The 24222-nt window shown below is 49.7% G+C and overlaps 1 protein-coding gene and 1 long non-coding RNA gene across 2 annotated transcripts; one reads left to right on the top strand and one right to left on the bottom strand.

Moving 5' to 3' along the window:
• The first annotated feature begins 508 nt into the window (after positions 1-508).
• On the top strand, positions 509-8037 carry LOC134476563 (uncharacterized). The gene is made up of 2 exons (XR_010048363.1): positions 509-1994; positions 7493-8037. It is a non-coding gene; the product is annotated as an uncharacterized LOC134476563 (long non-coding RNA).
• LOC134476562 (transport and Golgi organization protein 1 homolog) lies at positions 2106-23330 on the bottom strand. The gene is given in 20 exon segments (XM_063251630.1): positions 2106-8923; positions 8926-8967; positions 9354-9510; positions 10431-10504; positions 11062-11162; positions 11255-11322; positions 11400-11435; positions 11565-11625; positions 13006-13144; positions 13261-13351; positions 13441-13493; positions 15088-15187; positions 15288-15410; positions 16346-16504; positions 16910-16990; positions 19980-20090; positions 20178-20246; positions 20467-20555; positions 21218-21239; positions 23110-23330. Coding segments are annotated over 20 exon segments (2016 nt in total). The 5' UTR covers positions 23308-23330; the 3' UTR covers positions 2106-8681.
• Positions 23331-24222: the final 892 nt, after the last annotated feature.

The raw sequence follows: 24222 nt of genomic DNA, 5'->3' as shown, positions 1-24222 counted from the left end.
CATGTATTCTATGTTTTTTGTATTCTTCACCAAATGGTACTCTCCTGTGTTTGAGTTCCTCCCTTCTTCCGTCTGCTTGAGGGGTGCCGGGTATCTCTTTTATTAATCTTCTTACATCTTGCTTTATTTGGCTAAACGTTTCACTTGTGAACTCGTCTATGAGGTTCCAAATATATCTCTTTATGTACACTGGTGCTGTGTCTGATATTGCACGTTTGCTGTTCTCATTCTCCTTTGTATTTACCTGTCCTGGGTCAGTGTTCTCAGGGTTGGGGCCTGGGGCTTTTTGTTGTTGCTTCATCTTCCCATCTTTTTTGCTTCTTCCAGGAGGCCCCAGTTTCCTTCTTCGTTGGTTACAATTCTTCTGAAGCGTGTTGGCTAGATGACCCTTCACACTGCAGTGTGCTAGTGAGTTGCAGACAGGGACAGTGTATGCTGGCCCCTCCCCTCCAGATCAGTCAGGCTGCTGTGGCCTACCTTACTGTATTACTTTGCATGGCCCCCCCTCCAGACCAGCCAAACCTCCGAGGCCCCACTTGGCCAGTGTGGTTAGAGTGCGACACCGCTGCAGGGACTTGACCTCAGATAACTTATTGGGTCTCAGCCGGTTCAAGTGACCCAGGCCTAGCTCACTCCACCAATCCCATTCGGGAAGGGGACAATTGACTGAAGTCACTGCTGCCCCTTGTACTTGCCAGTCCTGCCAGGTCCCAGAACGTCATCTGCCAGAACCCCCTATTTATGAAATGACTCCACTCCCGTCACTCCCCACAGGTCGATGTAGGTTCCCCGCCAACTCAGCTCTCCTTTCAGCTCGCTGACCCTCCAACTCAATATAACGTCGCCTCCAGTGAGTCCAAGCAGCTGGACCTCCGAAGGCTTGGCAAGTCACGGCGGGATCCCGGCAAGTCACAGCGAGGCCCCGGCAAGTCACGGCGGAACCCCGGCCAGTGGCGCTGGAAGCTTTGCAAGGTGTGGTGGGGACCCGGCAATGCGTGGCGGGGACCCGGCAAGCCCTCTCGGGGACCCAGCAAGGTGCAGCCGGACTCAGCAGGACGCAGCGAGACCCTGGCAGGACGCGGCAGGACCTCGGCAAGTCACAGCATCAGCCAGTCACAGCAGGACCTCAGATGGTTGGCAAGTCACCTTAATTTCTTCTTGGGACGAGAGAATTCATCTCCCTCTGTTTGGGGCTCCCCACTCTGTATTATGTTGAATTCTAAGTTGACTATCTCAGGGAGCTTCCTTAGCCAGTTCTTATCTATCCGCCTTCTTTGCTCCAGGATCTGCCTCAGCTCTTTAACCTGATTTTCATTTTCCCTAGACCGCATTGAATCCTGAATTTACCTAAAACATAGTGGATGGCTTTGCTAAGCCTCCTCTGATGGTTACTGCCTCACATTGGCCATTGGAAGGTTAGATCAGGGATCTGGGTTCAACACACCCACAATGAGGCCAGAATTCCCATGGCTAGCTGCCAGCATCTCCCATTTGAATGGGACACACGTGTCCACCTGCTAGGGGGAACACACAGGATAGTCCCATTAGGTGGTATGGACAGTCCTGCATGCCTTGCAGCACTTCATGCCAGTGGGAATGTGTTAAGCCCCAACAATACATGCCCACGTGTGCATCTGGAAGTCAGGCATTTGAGTCAGCAGGCATTTTTCAGAAGGACCTGATGGATGGGATCAGCTTCCTTGACAGCTCAGGGTGGAAGCCATGCTCCACGGTCCTGAAGCAAGTCTTAGCCTCTGCAATGGGGCAAGGAGGGACATGACTCCTGCTTCCCCATCCCTCTTGCATGATCCTGTGTCTCTGTGGAGTCCCCAGTCCACAGGGATCCTTGCATGTGACTTTCAGCTAGAGCAGGAAGCTGAAGACCGCAAGAAGGTGCACGCTGAACTCAGCGAGGAAATCAGGTCCTTAGAGATCACTCAGAGGCATCTGGAAGCTGCTCTGGCTCATAAGCCTGCAAGACCGTTAGAGTCATGGTAAGTGGATGGTGATCCTTTCTCTTCTTTTCTGGCACGGGTCAGGCATTAAGTAATCATAAATGCTTTGTGTCAAGTTTAAGTAAAGCTTTAAAGACAAGAGAGACAAAGGCTAAAGAAAAAGATTTATTGCAGCACTTTCAATTTATTCATAAGGTTTGCCCTTGGTTTCCTTTAGAGGGCTCTACTGATGCAAAAAGATGGGAAAGAGTAGGAGATGCATTAAAAGATTACTAGTGGGTCTTTTGTCCTGAAAAGGTCCGGTTACAGCCTTTGCCTACTGGAACCTAATCTCGGAGCTACTTACACAGTGCTGCTGAGACTCTCAAATTTATAAAACAATCACCCATGATGAAGCCGCCTTATGCGCTTCCACTTCGTCAACATCGCTCCCTTCAGGAGATGAGCCTAAACCTTCTTGCCTCTCCAATGAGTCAAATGATATGTTTAAAAATAAGCAAGATAGCAGCCTGACTCCATCGGAGCCACTACCACCTGAGGCCCACCACAACTCTTTATATCACAACCTTGCTCCTTTACAAGTGGTCGATTGCAAACAATTGGCATATCACTCGGACCCTATTGTAGCCTCCGTTTACATAAAACAACCTCCTCCCTACGATAAGATACCCAAACTGTCCAGTCTCTCTACTGAACTTCTCGACTTACAATCAGAGATTTATGACTTGCAACAACAGGTCCAATTAGAACAACACAAACAAAGACTCATTCTGCAACTCCAAAGTTTACGAATGAGCAATTTAGACGCCACCCCTAAGATGGCACCAGCTTCTTAAATGGTGTGGCCTCTCTTCCACCACATCAGGGTGGGCCCCCTCCCCAAAATGGCGTTCCCGGTGATGGAAACAAACGTACCTCCCAAAGGTGGTGCCACACAGCCACAAGACAGCGTCGCGCTGCTAGCTCCACAAGTCATTAGGACCCATATGCCATTCACAGTGGCAGCTATAAAAGAATTAAAGACAGCCATTGCCCAAAAAGGCCCTACAGCTGCTTTCACTCTTGCTGTTTTAGATTCTATGACCCAAGGTTGGATCATTCCAAATGAATGGAGGAATTTAGCCAAAGCTACTCTCTCTGGGGGCAATTATTTACTCTGGAAGTCTGAATTTATGGAACAATATGAAAATATTGCTAAAGATAATGCTGCTAGACAAAACCCCTGGACCCTTCTCACATTAATGGGAAACTGGGGATTTTAACACCAAAGAGGCCCAAACGAGATATGATCCCAGCCTCTTTGCACAAGTTAACGTGACCGCTACGAGGGCTTGGAGAAAACTTCCCTCCAGGGGTGATGTAACCTCCTCCCTCACCCAAATTAGACAAAAGCCAGACGAACCATTCTCTGATTTTTTCAACCGCCTCGTACAGGCAGCCAAGCAACTTTTTGGCACCGTCAAAACTAATGCGGCCCTAATTAAACAATTAGCCTATGAAAATGCAAAATCAGCTTGCCAAGCTGCAATTCGGCTTCATACAATAAAGGAAGATCGGGGCTAGAGATTCCGCTCAGCAGCATAAGCCCCTGCCTTGCAAGCAGGCAGTCATGAGTTCGATCTCCGGTACCGATAAAAAAGGAAAAAGGAAAAAGACAAACAAAAAAGGAAGATCTATTTGGCTACATAAGCCTCTGTGCTGACATAGGCCCCGCCTACCACCAGGTTCTAGCTATGGTCACCACGGTCAAACAAGACTTTCTTGCAAATAAAAAAAAGAATGGTAAATGCTTTAAATGTGACAATCAGGGCATTTTGCCTGGGACTGCCCTCAAAGCTAAAACAAGATCCAACAAACCCCACAAAAAAAAAAAACCCAGGCCTCTGCCCTATATGTAAAAGGGGATCACTGGGCCAATGAATGCTGGTCCAAAAAGGATGTTCATGGTAACCCTCTACACCTGCAGGGAAATGAAAATCGGGGCCAGCCCCAGGGCCCCAACTACTACCAAAAATCTGGGGCACCAAGGTTCATTCCAACCAAAACAATACATTTCAGACCTCATCAGGGCAACCCCAGAAGGCGCAGGACTGGATCTCTCTTCCACCTCCAACACAGTATTAACCCCTGATATGGGCCTCCATGCCATCCCCACTACAACCTTTGGCTCCCCTCCCCCTGGGTGCATTGGACTTATTATAGGGCACTGCAGCTCCACGTTACAGGGACTGCAAGTATTGCCTGGTGTTATAGACTCAGATTATACAGGGCAAATTAAGGTTATGGTCACTATCTCCACACCTTCCGGCGTTGTGTCTATGAAGGCTAACCAGCGCCTCGCCCAATTGCTCCTGTTACAGTGCGTCTCTACCCCCAATCCATTCATGTCATCTCATAGGGTTGCTTCCCTCCCTGGGTCCTCAGATGTATATTGGGCTCACTAAATATCTAAAGATAAGCCCCTTATGGTCCTACAACTAGATGGAAAGGGTTTTTCAGGCCTCATAGATACAGGCGCTGATGTGACTATTATCAAAAAGGAAGACTGGCCTCTCACGTGGCCCTTAGGGACAACTATAACACATCTACAGGGAATTGGACAATCAAAAAACCCACAGCGTAGTGCCAACCTCCTTACCTGGAAAGACCAAGAAGGTAACCAGGGACACATACAGCCCTATGTCATTGCAGGACTACCTCTTAATCTATGGGGCAGAGATTTACTAACCCAAATGGGAATGATTATGGGTAGCCCTAATAATGTAGTCACAGCACAAATGCTCAAAAGCGGATTTCTCCCAAATCAAGGCCTAGGAAAACAGGGCACAGGCATTAAAATTCCTATCTCCCCCATTCCAAATCTAACAAAAACAGGATTAGGCCATTTTCACTAGAGGCCATTGATCTTGCTGTAATCCACGCAGACAAAATCACCTGGCTCTCAGATGATCCTGTATGGGTTGATCAATGGCCTCTTGCTCAATCAAAACTCTCCCCCGTCCAACAGCTGGTGCAGGAACAGCTTGCCCTGGGACATATCATCCCAAGTAACTCCCCGTGGAACACACCCATCTTGCTATTAAGAAAAAGTCAGGAAATTGGCGCCTATTACAAGACCTTAGGGCCATCAATAAGACCATGGTTCTCATGGGGGCCCTGCGGCCAGGCCTCCCTTCCCCCTCTGCTATTCCGCTAGGCCATTATAAGATCATCATTGATCTTAAAGACTGCTTTTTCTCTATTCCCCTTCACCCAGAAGACCAAAAGAGGTTTGTGTTCAGTGTCCCAGCCCCAAATTTCCAAGCCCCCATGCAAAGGTTTCAATGGCTCACCCTCCCCCAGGGGATGGCAAATAGCCCCACCCTATGCCAGTCTTTTGTGGCTTCTGCCTTACAACACGTGAGAAATAATTGGCCACAACTCCACATCCTCCATTATGTGGGTGGTATTCTGGTCGCGGGACAACACGTTTTCCTATGTTACTCAGATCTCCAAGAGGCCCTCCACACAAAAGGCCTTACTATTGCCCCAGACAAGGTCCAGCTGACAGACCCATACACCTACCTAGGTTTTCAATTGAGGGGCACCCGCCTCTTCTCCCCAAAGCCCCAACTAAGACTTGATGGCTTAAAAACCCTAAATGATTTCCAAAAGCTCCTAAGAGACATCAATTGGCTCATTCCATACCTAAAGATAAGTAAACATGACCTCCCACCCCTTTATGACCTGTTGCGAGGAGATCCAAATCCGACCTCTCCCTGACCGCTTACCCCAATGGCCACACAGTCTATCTCAGCTGTAGAAGAGGCCACCTCTAATCAGACCATTTCCTTTATGGACTATAGCCAACCTCTACAATTCCTCATCTTTAATACCAAACATTCTCCCACCGCTGTGTTTTGGCAGCGGGCACCCCTCATGTGGGTTCACCTGCCGATCAATGCAAAGCGAATGTTTAATCCTTACTATCAGGCTGTCTTAGGCCTAATCATCCAAGGCCCAAAACAAGCTAAATGCTACTTTGGCAAAGATCCCGATATCATCATACAACCCTACACAAAAAATCAAATAGACTGGCTATTCGAGGCAACTGAGTCCTGGCCCATTGCCCTGGCTGCATTTAAAGGACAAATTGATAACCATTACCTATCTGATAAGCTTTTAGATTTTTCCAACCACAACACTTTCATTTTTCCAAAGGCTACAGCCTCTCAGCCCCTTCCCAACGTCCTGGTGCTATTCACTCACAGATTCCTCCTCGGGCAGAGCCGCTTATGCCTTCCAAGATAAGGTGGTTTCCTTCCAAACCACTCCCACCTCAGCCCAACTAATGGAACTCCAGGCCATCCTGGCTGTTTTCTCCACCTTCCCCCTCCAGCCTTTCAACCTCTATACAGATAGTTCCTATTTGGCTCACTCTGTCCCCCTATTGGAGAAACTAGGTGCTATTTGTCAGGCCTCCCCAGCAGCAAACCTATTTACTAAATTACAAAGCCATATATGGCTCTGCCACCACAAGTTTTTCACTGGGCACCTAAGAGCCCACTCAGGCCTTCCTGGTCCCCTAACAAGGGGCAACCACCTTGCAGATCTAGCCACACGAGCACAGATCTTTTTTCAAGATTCTGATCCCCCAGGCAATAAGGTAGACCAAAACATCTTAGACGCCCAACACACTCACTGGCTGCACCACCTTAATGCCCAGTCCCTTCCCCTCCTCCATAAAATTACCGATGACCAAGCCAGACAGATTGTAAAAGACTGCCCATCCTGTGCTATCCACCTACCCGTGCAACACTTAGGGGTTAATCCAAGGGGCCTTGTCCCCAATGCCCTGTGGCAAATGAATGTCACTCATATCCCAGAGTGTGGCAACCTAAAATATGTCCATGCGAGTGTTGATGTATACAGTGGCTTTATCCTCGCCACCCTCCAAACCGGAGAGGCTACTAAACATATCATTGCACACATGCTGTCAGCTTTATCAGTGCCTGGAAACCCTCATCCACTTAAGACCGACAATAGGCCTGGATATACTAGCACTTCCTTTGCCCACTTCTGCAAGTGCCTCAACATCCTCCATACAACAGGAATACCTTACAATCCACAAGGCCAAGGTTATTGTTGAACGTGCACATCGTTCTCTCAAACTCACTATTGATAAAGTCAAAGGGGGATCATGGTACCCTACCCAAGGATCCCCCAGAAATATTCTATCTCATGCCTTATCCATCCTTAATTTTTTAAATTTGGATGCTTCTGGACAGTCAGCAGCCATGCGTTATTGGCACACTGAAACACAAAAGCAATTTGCTTCTGTACTATGGAGGAACTCCCTGACTAATTCATGGCACGGCCCTGACAACCTGTCTCATATGGGGACGTGGTTCAGTGTGCATATACTCCCGCCAAGACAAAGAGGCTAGATGGTTCCCCGAATGCCTCGTTAGGCAAATTAATGAGCCAAATAATAATAACTCAAAAAAGGCCCAGAAGTAAACACATACCCTGAGGCAACTTCTTCTGCTTCCTTACAGAAAATGCCAAACCGATGGATTACGTGGTGCCTTCTCGAGAACCTCCTTGGACCACCCTTGACCAAGGGTGGATTTGGACCTCCTGTCACAAATGGCCTCTAACCATGCTCTGGGGAGGGCTCTTCCCCTACCTAGCACCCTTCCTGGGGCCCCTAGCTGCCTTGTTGCTTCTCCTCTCTGTGGGTCCTTGTATTTTTCAGAGGATTACGGTGCTCATTAATAACCGGATAGACGCGTTCATGGCAAAGCCCATTCAGGTACACTATCAGCAGCTGGAGATGGCAGATCAAAAAACCTACCGGGAAAGAATTCCCATGAGTGGCCCATATGACGATGTGGCCTGACTGCTCTGAGACAATGGACAGACAGCCAGAGACGGGCAACTAGGACATACATGCCACACCACCGGTCACCTAAGACAGGCACAGGGCCAACTGCTGTCCTGCAAGCCCATGATGGGTAAGGCCCGGTTGGGTTCATGTAAAGAGGTCCTTGACCTAAGACAGGCGCTGTCCTCACAGGGCCTGCCATACTCCTGATTAAAAGATATAGAAAGGGAGGAGATGTAGGGAGCGGTGTCACCGCCCCGCTGCTGTCTCCCCGCCTGTCCCTCATATGGGCACATAATGCGCATACATTAACCATAATCCTCTCCTACTTACATCCTGTACACCCACGAGACGATGACCCCCTCAGAGATCACCCCATAGCCTCTTCCTGTCCCACTGACCCGCTCCTGCCCTATAAAAGCAGCAACCACTTTATCAATAAATGAGCCTCGATCGGACTTCCTCGACTTCTCTCCAGCTCTGTGTCTCCTACTCTGCATCTGTCAATCCCCGTTCCTTCACCAGGAAACTGCCCCCCGGATCTGGATTGATCCGTGGGCTGAGTCAGAAATATGTGTTCCTCAACTATTTCCAGAGGAAATAGTCATTTTTATGACATTCTGAATCATTTTGTACATACCTATGCTATATTAACTAAAACACAGGGATCATTATTGCACATTTCAAAATTGGAACGTCACTCTAGCTTAAGAGGCAATTTTTAGATAGGAAGATGAGACTTCTGTATTGTTTCGCTTGAAAATGTACACCGTTCAAGGCAGGTTAGTAATAAAATCCTTTTAAAATGAACTGGGCCTCCAAAACCAATAAAAGCCTTGGCCCTGTGATTAGTGAGGCCATTATGCACTCTGCCTCAGAGTGTGGGCAGGTTCTCGGCTGCTTTGCGGTGAGGCTGGGGCCTCTTTGGGCTCCAAGAGCAGGGGCTCCCCTGCGGCAGGCGGCGGTGGGTAGTCCAGGGGCCCGGCGGGTGGTGCTGGCATTCGAGGACCAGGAATGAGCGGGCCTCGAGGCCTGAATGGCACAGGTCCCGGCAAGAACTCACGGGGGTGCAGCGGCACGTCGCAGCGTCCGGGCAGGATGCGGGCGCATATTCTCTTAAGCCCAATGGTGGGCCCATGCATGAGACTGGAAAGCAAGAGGGACACGCGGACACATCCTGAGGAGCAGCCCAAGTGTGCTCAACGTGTTTCCGTTCCCCTGAGCCAGGAAGCCGAGTGATGCATCAGACTTCACAGATAAGGGAAACTGAGGCTCAGTACAGCTCAACTACAGCCTGACCCTCCCTTCTCGCATTGCCACACGCCCATGGTGGCCCGGGTGACCACCCCGGTGGGACTGGCACTTCGGCTCTGCGGGAAGGACCCTTCTGGTCTGAGCAGCTGTCCGGAGGCTGCACTGGGCTCAGAGTGCTGGACCTCGTGCTGCGAGTCTGCGGGGCTGCAGCTGCGGATCAGGACAGGAGAGGAGAGGACAGGGCAGGCGGTGGTGCCAGCCCAAGTGTCCTACCGTACCAAATGTCAGCGGTCGTGGCGGAGGCATCGGCCGAGGCCCGAAAGGCCCGCAGAGCCTTGGCTGTGGCGGAGGTCCATAGTCCACGAGGCGCGGCATGGGGCCTCCCAGGAACGGGGGCCCTGGATAGGCTGGGGGACCCTTCGCAGCCATGCTCACCTGCGAACAGCAGCAAGCCCAGTTCCGAGCGTAGCAGTGACACCGGGTGCCCATCCCGAGAGGAGTCAAGGGATCCTGGGCCCTGCCGGCCCCTATGTGAGCAGCATGCCACCCAGCGGGCACGCCCACCATGCTGTCCCCACTCTCCTGTGGAGAGATGAGCTCCAGAGGGGCCTGCGGGCGCTGCACCAGTTCGCATACTCCTGCCAGCACGAGTGTGGCCCTGGGCATGACAGGGGCAACGCAAGGGCTCCCAGGGGCCGGGGGGTCCCTGGGGAGAACAGGGAGCTGCCTCGGCCAGTGACACTGCACAGTGAGGGCCTGGTGGAGGTGCCTGTGCCTGCGCTGACCAGAAGGCAGGCCAGAGACCTCTGACCATCGCAGGTGGGCCCCGTGCATTGGGAAGGTTGCTGAGGCGGCAGCGTCAGGACCAAGGAGGCACAGCAGCCTGGGCCGCCCAGGACCCGGGGACCTGGTTCATGGGTCCCTGACCCCACCAGAGCACCAGAGCCGACACCCACTCATTCTGATCATTCCAAGGGTCTGCCTAGCACAGACCCCGAGGACCCTCACAGCTGCTCCCCAATAAATCACACACCCGTCATCCCGGCACTCGGGTGGCTGAGGCAGGAGGACTGCTAGGGAACTGGAGGTCAGCTCTGGGTACTGTGAGGTCAAGGCTAGTTTGAGCTACATAAGGAAACTCTGACTCAAAATAAGTAACAAGCAAAAGACATAAGGCACCGGCTGCCCAGGGTGTGAGGGGCGCTTTGCCCCAGAACTCAGCACGTGCCCCGCGAAGGCCCGAGTCAGATGGCGACAGCTGAGTGAGCCTGGGGTCTCTACGCCCAGGCCCGCTGAAGAACAGAGAGGATACCGAGGGCGCGTGGAGTGGCTTGGGTGTGGGCTCCCAGGCTCACCTTGCCATTGTCCATGCCCTTTGCCAGGGAGGAGCCGCGGGAATCGCTGTTGGCCACAGGCCTGGGGCCGGGATCTGGGGACAGAGAAGGCACTCCGAGGACTCTCCCAGGCCGAGGACGGAAAGAGGCCGCGCGCGCACTCTCGGACATGCACCCTCGGGGATGAGGCAGATCCCCATCCACTGGCCCTGGAGGGAGCTGAGGCTGGGCCGGCTCTGACTGGGCAGCTGCAAGGCCACCCTGCTCACGCACTGCAATCGGGGTGGACCCGCACATGGCCCAAGGCTAAGTGAAAACCTCGAGCTCAGAGTACCCGGGCTCTGTACCAGAGCTCAGGGAACTGTGCCCAGGGCAGGTGGCACGGTGTCCCTGAGTCTGGGCCTCGAGGCCTCGGAGAGACTCAACTGAGTTGGCTCTCGCGATGTTGCGGCCTGCAAAGTTCAGGCTGGCAGAGGGCTGCCTTGCTGGGGGCTCTGCACCTGTGGGCGGGGAGCACTCATCACTGCTCACAGGGTATGGGCCAAAGGAGCCTTTCTGGCTCAGGGGACCTGTGGCGACAATGCGCGATGGTTACCACTTCTCTGCAGTGGCTAAGTTCCCTGAGCCGCACTCAGAAGGACAGAGCGCCCACCTCTGCGGGGTGCATTCTGCACTCCTGGCCGGTCCGGCATCGGCTTGCCGATCACAGGCTCCTCTTGACGCATAGCCAGCTTCTAGGTCATCTCCACGAGCCTGCATGCAGACAGAGTGGGGCTGGGGTGACCATAGCCACTCCGAGCGGGCTGAAACGTGGGCGCCACGCGTCACGCCACGTGGCTGCTCACCTGTGCCGCAGGCTGACGGCCTCCCGCTTCTCCGCTGCAATTAGGCGCTCAGTATGCCGGGCTATGACCTGTGGAGACAGAGGGGCCAGCTCAGCACAGAGGCTGAGTGAAGCTGGAGGGGGCGAGGCCAGGAGGCGGCTCTTACCCAGTTCTCGTGGGCTTTCTCCTCATGAATAGCAAGCTGCAAGAGAACAAGGCAAGACGCAGGTTGAGGGACTCGGCACCATGGCCACAGCCCACCGCTGCAGCCCTCCTATGTCTGTGTGGGGAATTAACGCATGCTGTCACCACACGGCTGTCTATTCCTTACCTGGTTTTTAAATGAGCTCTCTGTTTTCTGTAATTCTTGCTTGATTTCATGAGTTCTCTGCCTAAAAATAATACTTAGCAGTTAGAACCAAATAAAATCTGAAACAATCTGACCATGTCTGATCTTTAAAGACCTCATCATACAGAAACGTTTCATAACGTGACGAGTGCACTGTGAACAACCTCAGTTTCCTGATTTTTCATTTAATGGCTAGAGATTATGAGTTGATAACTTGTAAACTTCCTTAACTCTCCTTGTAATAACGTTCTCAAAATAATCTGGCTAAGGGTACCTTTCCCATAAAGGTTTTCCCTCAAATTATAGCCACAAGAATGATCCAAAATGCGGCCCCTGGCCTGTCGGGGCACCGAGACTCTGGTGGGTGTGGACACGTGGCAGAAGCATGCCGCTTTCCTAAAGATGGGCACAGGACACATCTGCAAAACAGCTTCGCTGTTAACAAGCTTCCGTCTTGAGTTAATGCGTTAACTCCCGCTCCGTGTGAGTTAAATGCATTCCATGCTTGGACTATCCATATGCTTCTGTGCCCATCTCTTCTATGTAACAAAGCAACTCAGCCCAGCTCCTTTGCCTTGGATGCCACACTCAGTTGTAGACTTTCACCTCCTCTGTGGCCAGCACCACCTTCTCATCCGCAGCCGACAGCCGCTGGTCTCGCTCCAGCAGCTCAAATTCTGCCTGAATCAGCTTCCTAGGAGAAAGGCAGCTGCCGGGGGCGAGCTCGGCCCACAGGCCACTTCCCCACCCAACAGCATGCACGGGGTCTCAGGAGGGAAGTCAAGCTCCAGGCTCTGGGCCATTTGCTTGTGTTCTTGTATTCTCTTACATCTCCTTGTAATTGTCTAATCAGCAATCAGAACAAGCTAAGAGCAAAGCATGCGCTAGGTGCCAGCTGCCTGCGTGGGAGATGAGTGCACCCTGAGGGAAGCCAGGATTGCCCAGCAGAGCTGGCTGGGAAAGCAATAGCTTGAGGCCCCCCCCCCACTCCCACCCTCCATGCTGTCTGGGAGAGCTGTTCCTCTAGACCTAGGCCATGATAAACACACAGGGAATGCCACATGGGTGGACGGGAGCCTGTGGCCCCAGCCAGAAAGTGACCTGTGGGCCCCAGAGGCCAGTGCTGCCCTCCTTCACCCACACATTGAGGACAATGCCAAAGACGCTGAACTGAGCCCTCGACAAATCCCTAGGCTTTAAGAAACAGGCAGTGGAGCTGAGGCTACAGAGGCAAGGACGCCGGGCTGAATTGCTAGCTGGATGATGGTGATGGCCGACAGGCAGGAGCATCCTTGGGTTGCAAAGCCAGCAGCACCCTGAGCCCCAAGGTTCCTCTATGATCACTGCACATCGATGCTGCTAGGCAATCAGAAGTGACAGGAATGGCCAGCATGAGACACTGGGCAAAATCTCTCGGACTCACTTCTGCAGTTCCATCTCCTTCTCTTGGTACAGCTCCTTCAGGATCTCGACCTTCTGCTGCAGCATCCTACACTCCTCCTCCAGCCCGGGCTTGGCTGCCTGCAGCGTGTCACAGTCCTCATTCAGCTTCTTGATCTGGTCTGGGAGGTGAGACGTATCACCAAGGGCACCGCCAAAGACACAGAACCAGGCTGCCAGCATCCTTGCCTCATCCATGCCGGCGCTCAGCCTGACCACCATGTGGTCAGGGACCTACCTTTCAGGTCAACGTTGGCAGACAGGGAAGCTCTCAGCTTCACTTGCAGGAGTTTGAGATCCTCCTGAACCACGGATATTTTCGCTTGTGTCTGAAAATTGTGAGGGAGAGGCACAGGCTTGAAAGTGAGGCACAGTCAAGACTCATGGACCCCTGGGGGCACACTGTGAAGGGACTCACTCCGGACATATCCATCAGCTGGTGAATGCGAATCTTCAGCTTACTCTCCTCACCTACAAAGAGAACAAGTGTGGCTGTTTCTTCCTGTGCCATTTCTAACACTGTTGTCCTGACTTCCACAAAACTAAACTAATGCTCATCAAACACTTAAAGAAAAACAATTCACCAACAGAACTGGCACACTGACTTTTATGACAGCTGCACCCTTAGATTTTGTGAGCTCCTGCCAAGACAGCATGCCACCTGGGCTGTGGCTGAGCAAGCCTAGCTCTGCCACACGATGGTCTAGGGAGAGCCGGCCGGCGTGGGTCCAGACTCGCACCCTGAGCACCCTCTGCAGCTGGGGTGGTGCCCTGAACACTTTCCTCCTCTCACACGCTGCTGCTCTCCAGCCTCTGTCCTCACAGCCTGAGCTGTGGCTCCCCCATCCCCATACTCTAGGTGACCCTTGGCCAAGGGCCTGAGAACCGCAGAATAGCAGAGGCCATGAGTGTGGACCCAAGTGTCATCTGCAGGAAGCTGAGAAAGTTTCCTCTCCGGCTGTCATGCTTTATGTCTGTGGCCCCCAGGCCTCATGACTTTGCATTGTACATTTGTGATTGGTTCATTGTCTAGTGCTTGGATTGATAGTGGCAGTGCTACATGCACAGAGGGGTGGAGCCAGGGTGTGATGTAATGGCCGGAGGGTGGTGTGTCTTGGTCTTTTGCCAGTTTCGGCCTTGCTGTTTGGAGCCGCCATGAACTGTGGCTCTGCCATGCTACCTGCCTTGGAGCCAACTGAGTATGGACTGAAACCTCCACAACTGTAAGAAATAAACCTTTCCTTCCTCAACTTTAGGCTTCAGATATTTTGTCTCCGCAATGAGTACAAAGTAACTAAGACACTGGAACAGGGGCCAACACAAAGGCAAAAGGCTCCAGCGTACACATCCGGTTCTCAAGGGGTGGAAAAGCAGCTTTCCCCGCTTGCCTGCTGCTACTGCACCCCAGTGACCCAGACATGAGTATGAATCATTCAGATGTTGGGAGCCATTGAAGCTGGAAACCTACCACATGTGCAGGGCCGGGTATGACTGTCCCAAGAACAATGAGCCCTGGGGCTGCCACGTGAAGAAGCTACCTCAGCCCAGAGAACACCAAGCCCCAAGACAATCTGAACAGTGGGCTGCTAGGACAACAGGGTGTCACATGACATTAAGTTGCTAAAAGATATAAATAAACACCCCTGCAGTGAGGGACCAGTTCCTTTATTCCCATCAGGAGGGTAAGGGCTCCACAGGACCCCTGATTTGTCTGTCTATTTTCTCATCCTCTCGTGAGCCTTCACACTAAAAACCTAAAGAGCTGCATGGGTCGGGGCAAGAAGAAAGTCAGCTGAGAAGCAGCATCCGTGTATGGAATTAAAGACAAGTATGCTTAGGAGGCTGAGGTGGAAGATTTGCTGTGGGTTTGAGGCCAGTGTGGGCTACACAGTGAGTTCAAGACCAGCCACTACATAGAGACCTTGTTTAAAATCATAGTAAAGACAAGAAGACAAAAACGGGGGCCTTGAAGGGCTGGGGATTTAGCTCAGTGGCGCAAGGTCATGAGTTTGAACCCTGGTTCAAAAAAAGAAAAAAAAGGCCCTTGGGCTAGGGCCAGTCTTACCTCCCACTTCTCCATCAGCTAATTCACCTGGCTCACATCTGCCTGGACCTGGAGATCCACTCTCAAACTGATTCAACTGTATGATGCAGTTGGTCAGAGCCTAGCAGAGAAGCAAGAGGCAGTTAAGAGCCTCTCCATCCTCACGGTGAGTGTGTTTGCCAAGTGTTCACGAACAGGCTGGGTTGGCCAGGGTAACTTACACCGATTCTATCATCCTTATGAGCCAGAGCAGCTTCCAGATGCCTCTGAGTGATCTCTAAGGACCTGATTTCCTCGCTGAGTTCAGCGTGCACCTTCTTGCGGTCTTCAGCTTCCTGCTCTAGCTGAAAGTCACATGCAAGGATCCCTGTGGACTGGGGACTCCACAGAGACACAGGACCATGCAAGAGGGATGGGGAAGCAGGAGTCACGTCCCTCCTTGCCCCATTGCAGAGGCTAAGACTTGCTTCAGGACCGTGGAGCATGGCTTCCACCCTGAGCTGTCAAGGAAGCTGATCCCATCCATCAGGTCCTTCTGAAAAATGCCTGCTGACTCAAATGCCTGACTTCCAGATGCACACGTGGGCATGTATTGTTGGGGCTTAACACATTCCCACTGGCATGAAGTGCTGCAAGGCATGCAGGACTGTCCATCCCACCTAATGGGACTATCCTGTGTGTTCCCCCTAGCAGGTGGACATGTGTGTCCCATTCAAATGGGAGCTGCTGGCAGCTAGCCATGGGACTTCTGGCCTCATTGTGGGTGTGTTGAACCCAGATCCCTGATCTAACCTTCCAATGGCCAATGTGAGGCAGTAACTATCAGAGGAGGCTTAGCAAAGCCATCCACTATGTTTTAGGTAAAATAGGGATTCAATGCGGTCTAGGGAAATAAAAATCAGGTTAAAGAGCTGAGGCAGATCCTGGAGCAAAGAAGGCGGATAGATAACAACTGGCTAAGGAAGCTCCCTGAGATAGTCAACTTAGAATTCAACATAATACAGAGTGGGGAGCCCCAAACAGAGGGAGATGAATTCTCTCGTCCCAAGAAGAAATTAAGGTGACTTGCCATTTTCCATCTGAGGACCTGCTGTGACTGGCTGACGCTGTGACTTGCCGAGGTCCTGCCGCGTCCTGCCAGGGTCCCACCACGACTTACCAGGGTCTCGCTGCGTCCTGCTGGGTCCTGCTGCACCTTGCCGGGTCCCCGAGGGGGCTTGCCGGGTCCCCCCCACGCCTTGCCGGGTCCCCAACACACCTTGCCGGGTCCCCAACACACCTTGCCGGGCTTCCACCGCCACTGGCCGGGGTTCTGCCGTGACTTGCCGGGGCCTCGCCGTGACTTGCCGGGATCCCGCCGTGACTTGCCAAGCCTTCGGAGGTCCCACTGCTTCGACTCACTGGAGGCACCGTTATATTGAGTTGGAGGGTCAGCGAGCTGAAAGGAGAGCTGAGTTGGCGGGGAACCTACATTGACCTGTGGGGAGTGATGGGAGTGGAGTCATTTCATAAATAGGGGGTTCTGGCAGATGACGTTCTGGGACCTGGCAGGACTGGCAAGTACAAGGGGCAGCAGTGACTTCAGTCAATTGTCCCCTTCCCAAATGGGATTGGTGGAGTGAGCTAGGCTTGGGTCACTTGAACCGGCTGAGACCCAATAAGTTATCTGAGGTCAAGTCCCTGCAGCGGTGTCGCACTCTAACCACACTGGCCCAGTGGGGCCTCGGAGGTTTGGCTGGTCTGGAAGGGGGGCCATGCAAAGTAATACAGTAAGGTAGGCCACAGCAGCTTGACTGATCTGGAGGGGAGGGGCCAGCATACACTGTCCCTGTCTGCAACTCACTAGCACACTGCAGTGTGAAGGGTCATCTAGCCAACACGCTTCAGAAGAATTGTAACCAATGAAGAAGGAAACTGGGGCCTCCTGGAAGAAGCAAAAAAGATGGGAAGATGAAGCAACAACAAAAAGCCCCAGGCCCCAACCCTGAGAACACTGACCCAGGACAGGTAAATACAAAGGAGAATGAGAACAGCAAACATGCAATATCAGACACAGCAGCAGTGTACATATTTGGAACCTCATAGACGAGTTCACAAGTGAAACGTTTAGCCAAATAAAGCAAGATGTAAGAAGATAAATAAAAGACATACCCGGCACCCCTCAAGCAGACGGAAGAAGGGAGGAACTCAAACACAGGAGAGTACCATTTGGTGAAGAATACAAAAAACATAGAATACATGAAGCAGATTCAAAGAGATGACCAGGAAGTTAAAAACTCTATGGAAAGATGGCAAATCAGCTTGAAAGAACCTAAGGATAGATTATCCAAACTGGAGGACAATTTTGCCATGTGGGACTATGAAAGGGAGAACTTTAAAAATAACAAGGAAACAAGCAGTGACAATACAAAGGCTAGAAGATGACAAAAGGATATATAACTTGAGAATAAAGAATGTAAGTGAAGAATCTGGGATACAAACAAAGGAACTACAAAGGTTATTCACAGAAATAATTAAGGAAAACTTCCCAAACATAGGAAAAGGAAATGATATTCTGATATATGAGGCATACAGAACTCCAGCCACCTACAATCAAAACAGATCTACACCCAGGCATATAATAATCAAGACCCCAGAAATTCAATATAAGAACAGAATATTAAAAGCTGTTAGAGACAAGAAACAGATAACCTACAGAGGAAGGCCCATCTGAAAAACGGCAGACTTCTTGACATACACCATCAAGTCAAGAAGAGCCTGGAGCAAATTATTCCAAGCCCTGAAAGAAAATAACTTCCAACCCAGATTGATATACCCTGATAAACTGTCTCTAGAAATTAATGGAGAGACAAGATACTTCCAAGACAAAGAGGAACTTGGGAAATTTGCAGCCACTAAACCAACTCTACAGAGAATACCCTAGGGCATTCTAGATGAGAGAAAACTATTAGGACTCCAGGAACCGTGGCAGAGAGGCCTCAATGAATGGAACAGAAAACAGAATGAAGAAGATAAGCAGACAACAGATGACAAAAAAAGAGCATAACAGAAATGAGGCAGAGAAGATTTTATTCACAACTGATACGATCGATAGTATCAAGTCTGAGAGTACAGACAACTACCCTGAAGATGACAAGACTCAATGATACACATTCTGGTTTGATAACTGCCAGTTTTTGAAGTTCTATACTATGTACAAAGTTCTGTTTTTATTAATACTGTTAGTAGTAACATATTCAATCATACTCTGTCTGATGATATAGCCAGTTCTATTGGAGATAACAAGAGACAACACGGAAACTATGGTAGAATGATTTGTACAATGGTCTTATTTATTTGTTTCATGTGTTTATAGGAATATGTTTTGTTTTGCCTTGCTTTGTTTTGTTTCTCCCTCTAATATAGCAATGATAGAAATACATGTTAAGACTCATGCATGTGTAGAATCTATAAACAGTTTATGAAAACTGAACATATGACACATGATGAAATGAACAGATAATGTGAAGAAAAAGAAACACTAAAAAACCCAGTGGTGATCCTGGAGTGTCATAATGTGAAACCCAGCAATAGTATTATTCTTTGTTCAGAGTGATATTAGCCTGCTTGGGTTTATTCAATCTCAACATAATTGAAAAGATGAATAACTGCATGTATGTTTAAGTGTGTAGGGTTGATAACCATATTTCTAAGTTTTTGTTGGACAGTTGAACAGAACTCGTTGCAATCTCACTGTTTGAATCCCACTTTATAAGCTCCACTTGATTATCTTCAATAACTATTTGTACGGAGACAATCTGTAATCATCCATTAGTGATTTCTTACTGTTTATTTTTTTTCTTTGAAATTATGTATTATTTCTACCCCTTTTCTGTTTTGTTTAGTATTTCTTTAAACAAAAAAAAGAGCTGGGGTAAAAACTGAAGTCAAGCATTTCATGGTACCCTCCAACTTCGGGGTGACCACACAACATAGTATAAAGAAATGTTCAAGCAAACCACGGAAAATGAACAGCTTTTCTGGTGGCATGGAAACAAAAAAGCCCCAAAAGGGCTGGAGATTTAGCTCAGCAGCATACGTGCCTGCCCGCCAAGCACTGGGTCATGAGTTCCATCCCTGCCCCCCCCAAAAAAGCTCCAAAATCACTTTAAACATTTTCTTGTATGAACGGTAAGAATGCTGGGTATGGTGGATGCCTGTAATCCCAGCACTTGGGAGGCTGAGGCAGGAGAGGAGAGTTTAAGGCCCGCCTACGCTACAAAGTGAGTTCACAGCCAGCCTGAACTGCATAACAAAACCCAGTTTCAAAAAGACAAAACCAAAACAAAACAACACAAAAAAAGTGTTTCTGGGGGAAGAGAAAAATCTCATGTGCAGGATTTCTCAATATTTATGACAATCCAGGCTCAAGGGGTGACCCTAACCCACCGTTCTTTTAACTGCAGGTTGTGTGTCGTGACTTCCTGCCAAAGAGCATGGTGCACAAAGGACTGAAAATGGACAACTTTCCAGCTCTGTGCTGAGCAAAGGACCAGGCCACACAGGAGGCGGGAAGCATGAGAACTCTCCTCACTACATTTCCACTTAGGAGATTTTAAAACTATTCGAAAGGCACAGAGTCTATTGTGAAATAAAACCAGTTTACACAGACTACTCAACTGGACCAGTTTCTTAGTGACTCTGTGTGTTCTGGAGGACTCAGCTATGAAATTATCCAAGTTTCAGGATCAAAACACTTCCCGTGCCTATACAAAGGTCCTACTGGGTTAGAACTAAAAATCCCACAAAATGGGTACAGGCAAGTTCAGTTCTGTTATTCCTAATCTTAAAGAGTTAACAGCATGGACACAGTTCAGCTAATTTATGAAATAGCTAAAAATACAACTGTGGTAACACGCAGCAGCAGAACTCACCAAATCCTGATTTTGCACGTTTCTTTTCCTCTTAGATTGGAATATAACACCAAGAGTTTTGGCAATACCCATCAGAAACTGATTTCTTTCTTGAAGAACCTCGATTTCAGCCTACAAGAAAAGATATTAAAAGTAACAATATGCATTAATGCCTGCTTCAGTTTTAGACTATAATCCCAAACAGAGAAGGACTTTTACCTTGTATTTAATTGTTTGCTGAGAACTCTTGTCCTTGGTCTTCAGAATAAGCATCTTGAATTCTGCCATCTATGTAAAACACATTCAGAACTAAGTAACAGAAGTCACTGTGCTACTAAAACAAACCTTGTTCCGAGGAAGCAAGCAGAGCATTCGCTTTATACATGATGGTGCGTAAGATCTGGCGGGCTCAGGGGAAATGATGAAGTGAGAACATAGGCCAAAATACCGTAATAACTGAGCTACACCAGAGACACGCTAGAGGAGGGGCCGTGAAAACAGTTTCTACCTTCCGTTTATAACTTGACATCTTTTGGACAAGTTCTTCATTGTCCTTTGTGGTATTCTTCAGCTTCTCAGCCATCTGCTGTTCAGTGACTATAAAAAGAGGAAAAAGCCAGCATTAGGAGCACTACATGGAACTGAGCTGCACAGTGTCTCAGCAGCAAGGACTCGCGTGAGGCTCCGTGAGAGACAGAGCTTCGCACAGCTACCTGCCTTTCCAGAGAGTCCCGCAGCTAACAGCAACAGTGCACAGGACACTGTTAAACTTTAAGAAAACTATAGTAACACTTGTTTTGACCAGATAGCAATTTACTGCAAAGGCAGGAGGTACAGTAAAATGTTACATAGTTGGAGAGGCTCACTTCACAAAAGGCACTTGTCCTCTGACAACGGAATCACTTCAAATGAATGTCATTTGCAAAGAGAAACAGCAACTTCAGGCTACTGATCTTCACTGCTGTCTCTCGAGCTCCTGTGCTGATGAACCTATAGGGGCCGAAGTGTCCCTAGCACAGACATACTGTCCTCTCTCCACACCTGTGTGGTCCAGCCACGCTTGGTCTGCTCCATGTAAGCAGTCACCCCCCTGCCCTCACATCTCGTACCTCAGCCAGTACCATCATCCTCCCCGCTATACCATGGTTAGTAGCAACAGTAAAATGTGGAGCAGTTAGTAAGTCATATCAGACACCAAAGTCACTGTGTCTCCTAGCCTGCCTAAAAGTCCTCCCAAACACCAACAGGAAGAGATTTACCTTGGTATATTCTCTCCTTCACCTAGAAGAGAAAGAGAATTAAATTTGATGTCAAACATTTGATTAAAAGAAATACATAGTTCCTGACACAAGTCAGGATCATAACCAAATGAAAATTTAGCAACTGTTTAGTTCAGGATAAATCCATACAATTAAAAATAGCTTATAAATAGCCTCTGGTACAGAATAACAGTAAGGAGTGTGACTTACTCCACAGCTACACACAGGTTTATGTGCCAGTACCAAGTGAACACCAAGCTTATGAGATGAGCCTTTGTCTTCAACATTGAAATGCTTGTTTTTATAATACGCACATTATTATTTACTCAGAATTACTTGACAATCCTGAACAGCGAGCATGCAGTCTAGAAATGGTGATCATATGAAAGATTGGCGAGCGAGATTACCAGCATAATCTTTGCACAAAGATACGGCTCTCACTCACTGGAAGATACCTCAGAAACCCTATTTCAAGTGATCTATTCATGCAATTAAGAAATAATTTAATACGCCTCATCATCTGCTTTCCCCAGACCACAAAAACAGTAATAAATCTAAGCGGAAGGGAAGACACCGGAAGAACACAGAGAAATGACAGCTAAGGGCTCCCAGGAGGAGCACAGACCCAGTTCTTCCTCCCAGTGACTTCTGGGGTCATAAATCCTAAACTGTAACTAATTAAATACCACAGCAGCGATCACTGCACTTCTCTGTAATACAGACTCTTGTCTTCTCCTTCCGAGTGCTATAAAAATGTGTAGGACAGCAGAGCGCAGTGGCCACGGGGTGGGGTGTGGGGGACGACTGTCCTCTCCAGGATGAGGAGTAGTGCCTCAGAGCCACGCGAGCTCAGGGAGTGGGAGGAAGTGAGCCCAGGTGCAGGGTGTGAAGCTGCAGGGCTGAGCCTGAGAGCCCTGCTGGGGAGCAGCTGCAGGGGAGCAGAAGGAGAGGATCAGGGGAGCAGCACGTTTTCACCCACACGCACACTTCTGCTTACCCTTCCAGGTGTTCTTTCATGCAAAAAGCTGTTCAGTGAGATTCTAGAAGTCCTCACAGGAATCTTTAATAAAGTGCTGTTTTGGGGTCGTTTTGGGTACCGCGGACAGGGCCTTCACAACGAACTACATTCTCAGCCTTCCCATTAATTCTTGAGACAGGCTCTTGGTAAGTGACCAAGTTGCCCAGGCTGGGCTCACACTTGCACTTCTCCTGCCTCAGCCTCCCTCTCCACCAGGGCTGCAGGAGTACACGCACCACTATGCCTGGTCTTGCCTCGAAGTTTCTACCATTTTACTGTGTTTCTTGCCCTGTACGTTTCTACAACACAGTTTATCGACACCTCACGGTCCATTTGCACTTTTCCCACTTCACGTTAAATTGTGAACCCCTTCTTTGCCCCCTGCCTTTGAAATACACACAGCAGCCTAATTATTCTGTTCTGTGGATATAAATAAGATGAAACATGATATTGCCAAATATAGATCATTTAGGTTTTGCCAACTTATTACTCTATTAAATCCTATTTCATCTAACGCCGTTGTATAAAATCTTAACATGTAATTTATTTCTTTAAGATAGTGTACTGATATTATCATACCATATGAAAAGAATTTATATTTCTTATCCTCTTTTGTATCCCATTTTAAAGGCTTGTGATATATAGAATTATTAAATGGCTTTTCAGGATGTCTGTATGAGTCCCCAACTCTACTAACAAGTGGATATGCTTAGCTTGCTCTTCAGTCCTTGCCAATATCAAGATTACATTAAATTATTTCAGAAAACTAGCTTGAATTATAACTACTGATTTGTTTATGTAAATAACCGAAAGGGCCAATGATAATAGAATGCTCGATGTATTCAGAAGTCAAAGACCAAGTTAATTCACTCACAGCAAGGACCGTCCTCCAGAAGAAAATGGGCAACGAAACGATTCCCAGACAGACAGTAAACAACACAGGGTTCCAGGGAAGCCCATAAAAGTCAGGCCCGGGCTGAACATGCTCAGGCAAGGTAGCAACCAGCTGAAAAGGGCGGGCACAAATAATGGAAACGTTAACAGAACTGGCAGAGCAATCACAAAGGATCATCACAGATACTCTCAATCTCCTCTCAATAGTCTAAACCACCTTCCAGGTGCCCTGATGAAACTGCGGGAAAGGGGATACAGGCAGGCTCGCGTTGTTGTCAGGTATGTGGAGTCTCTAAACTTAGGGAGTGAGTTGAGCCTATTTCCTAGTTGGCAACAGGCCCTTCTTCATCGCGGTGTCTCACACATGGCCAGAATGTGTCCGGATCATGCTTAGGTGAGCTGTTTTCTATTACTGCACACACGCACACACCCCACACATTGTAAATACATGATAGAAACCATCAGTTTATGCGGCTGCAAGCAAAACCACTATGACAATGATCGCCACAAATCAGGCATCAGTCCTCCAGGATGCTGTGTCTCAATTCGCTGCAACCTTAGGCTGCACACACAGGTGGGGCGTGAACGCGGCTCCCAAGGCGATGGCTGCCTTCGCCCCAGCCGCTTCCTCAGGACATCCCGCCCCTCTGTGGTCCACACCGCGCTCCTGCCTGCTGGTCGGGTACTGCTCTTCCGAGGGGACCCGCAGCCCGGCTCCCCCTGGCGGGCGACCCGCGCCCCTCGCCTGGCCCTGGTTTCCGGCCTCACCCTCAGCAGCCGGGCTATGAGGGCCGCGTACAGCATCTGCAAGAGGCTGCAGCAGCTTGGCAAAGCCCTGGGACACGGTGACCCCGAACCCAGTGGCTGACACCACGTCCATCGCAAAGGACCGTTCCCTGCGGACCGGCCGCAAGGGCCGACCCACAGCAGCAAGCACTGTCCTTCCCAGAGGCGGCAGGGGCGGGACTGCACAGCCACACCCTCCCCTTCCAGCTGAGCTCTGAGCCCTTAACACACGGTCTCCAGCACGATGGGGCCGCGTGCCTGCAGAGAGGGGCGGGGCCAAACCTGGGCACCGCGGGGGGCCGGGGGA

This window comes from Cavia porcellus, unplaced genomic scaffold (assembly GCF_034190915.1).
Source record: "Cavia porcellus strain 051 isolate PalLab524CR breed Dunkin Hartley unplaced genomic scaffold, mCavPor4.1 scaffold_6, whole genome shotgun sequence".
Taxonomy (NCBI): Eukaryota; Metazoa; Chordata; class Mammalia; order Rodentia; family Caviidae; genus Cavia; species Cavia porcellus.
This window is presented reverse-complemented; position numbering and strand designations above follow the sequence as displayed.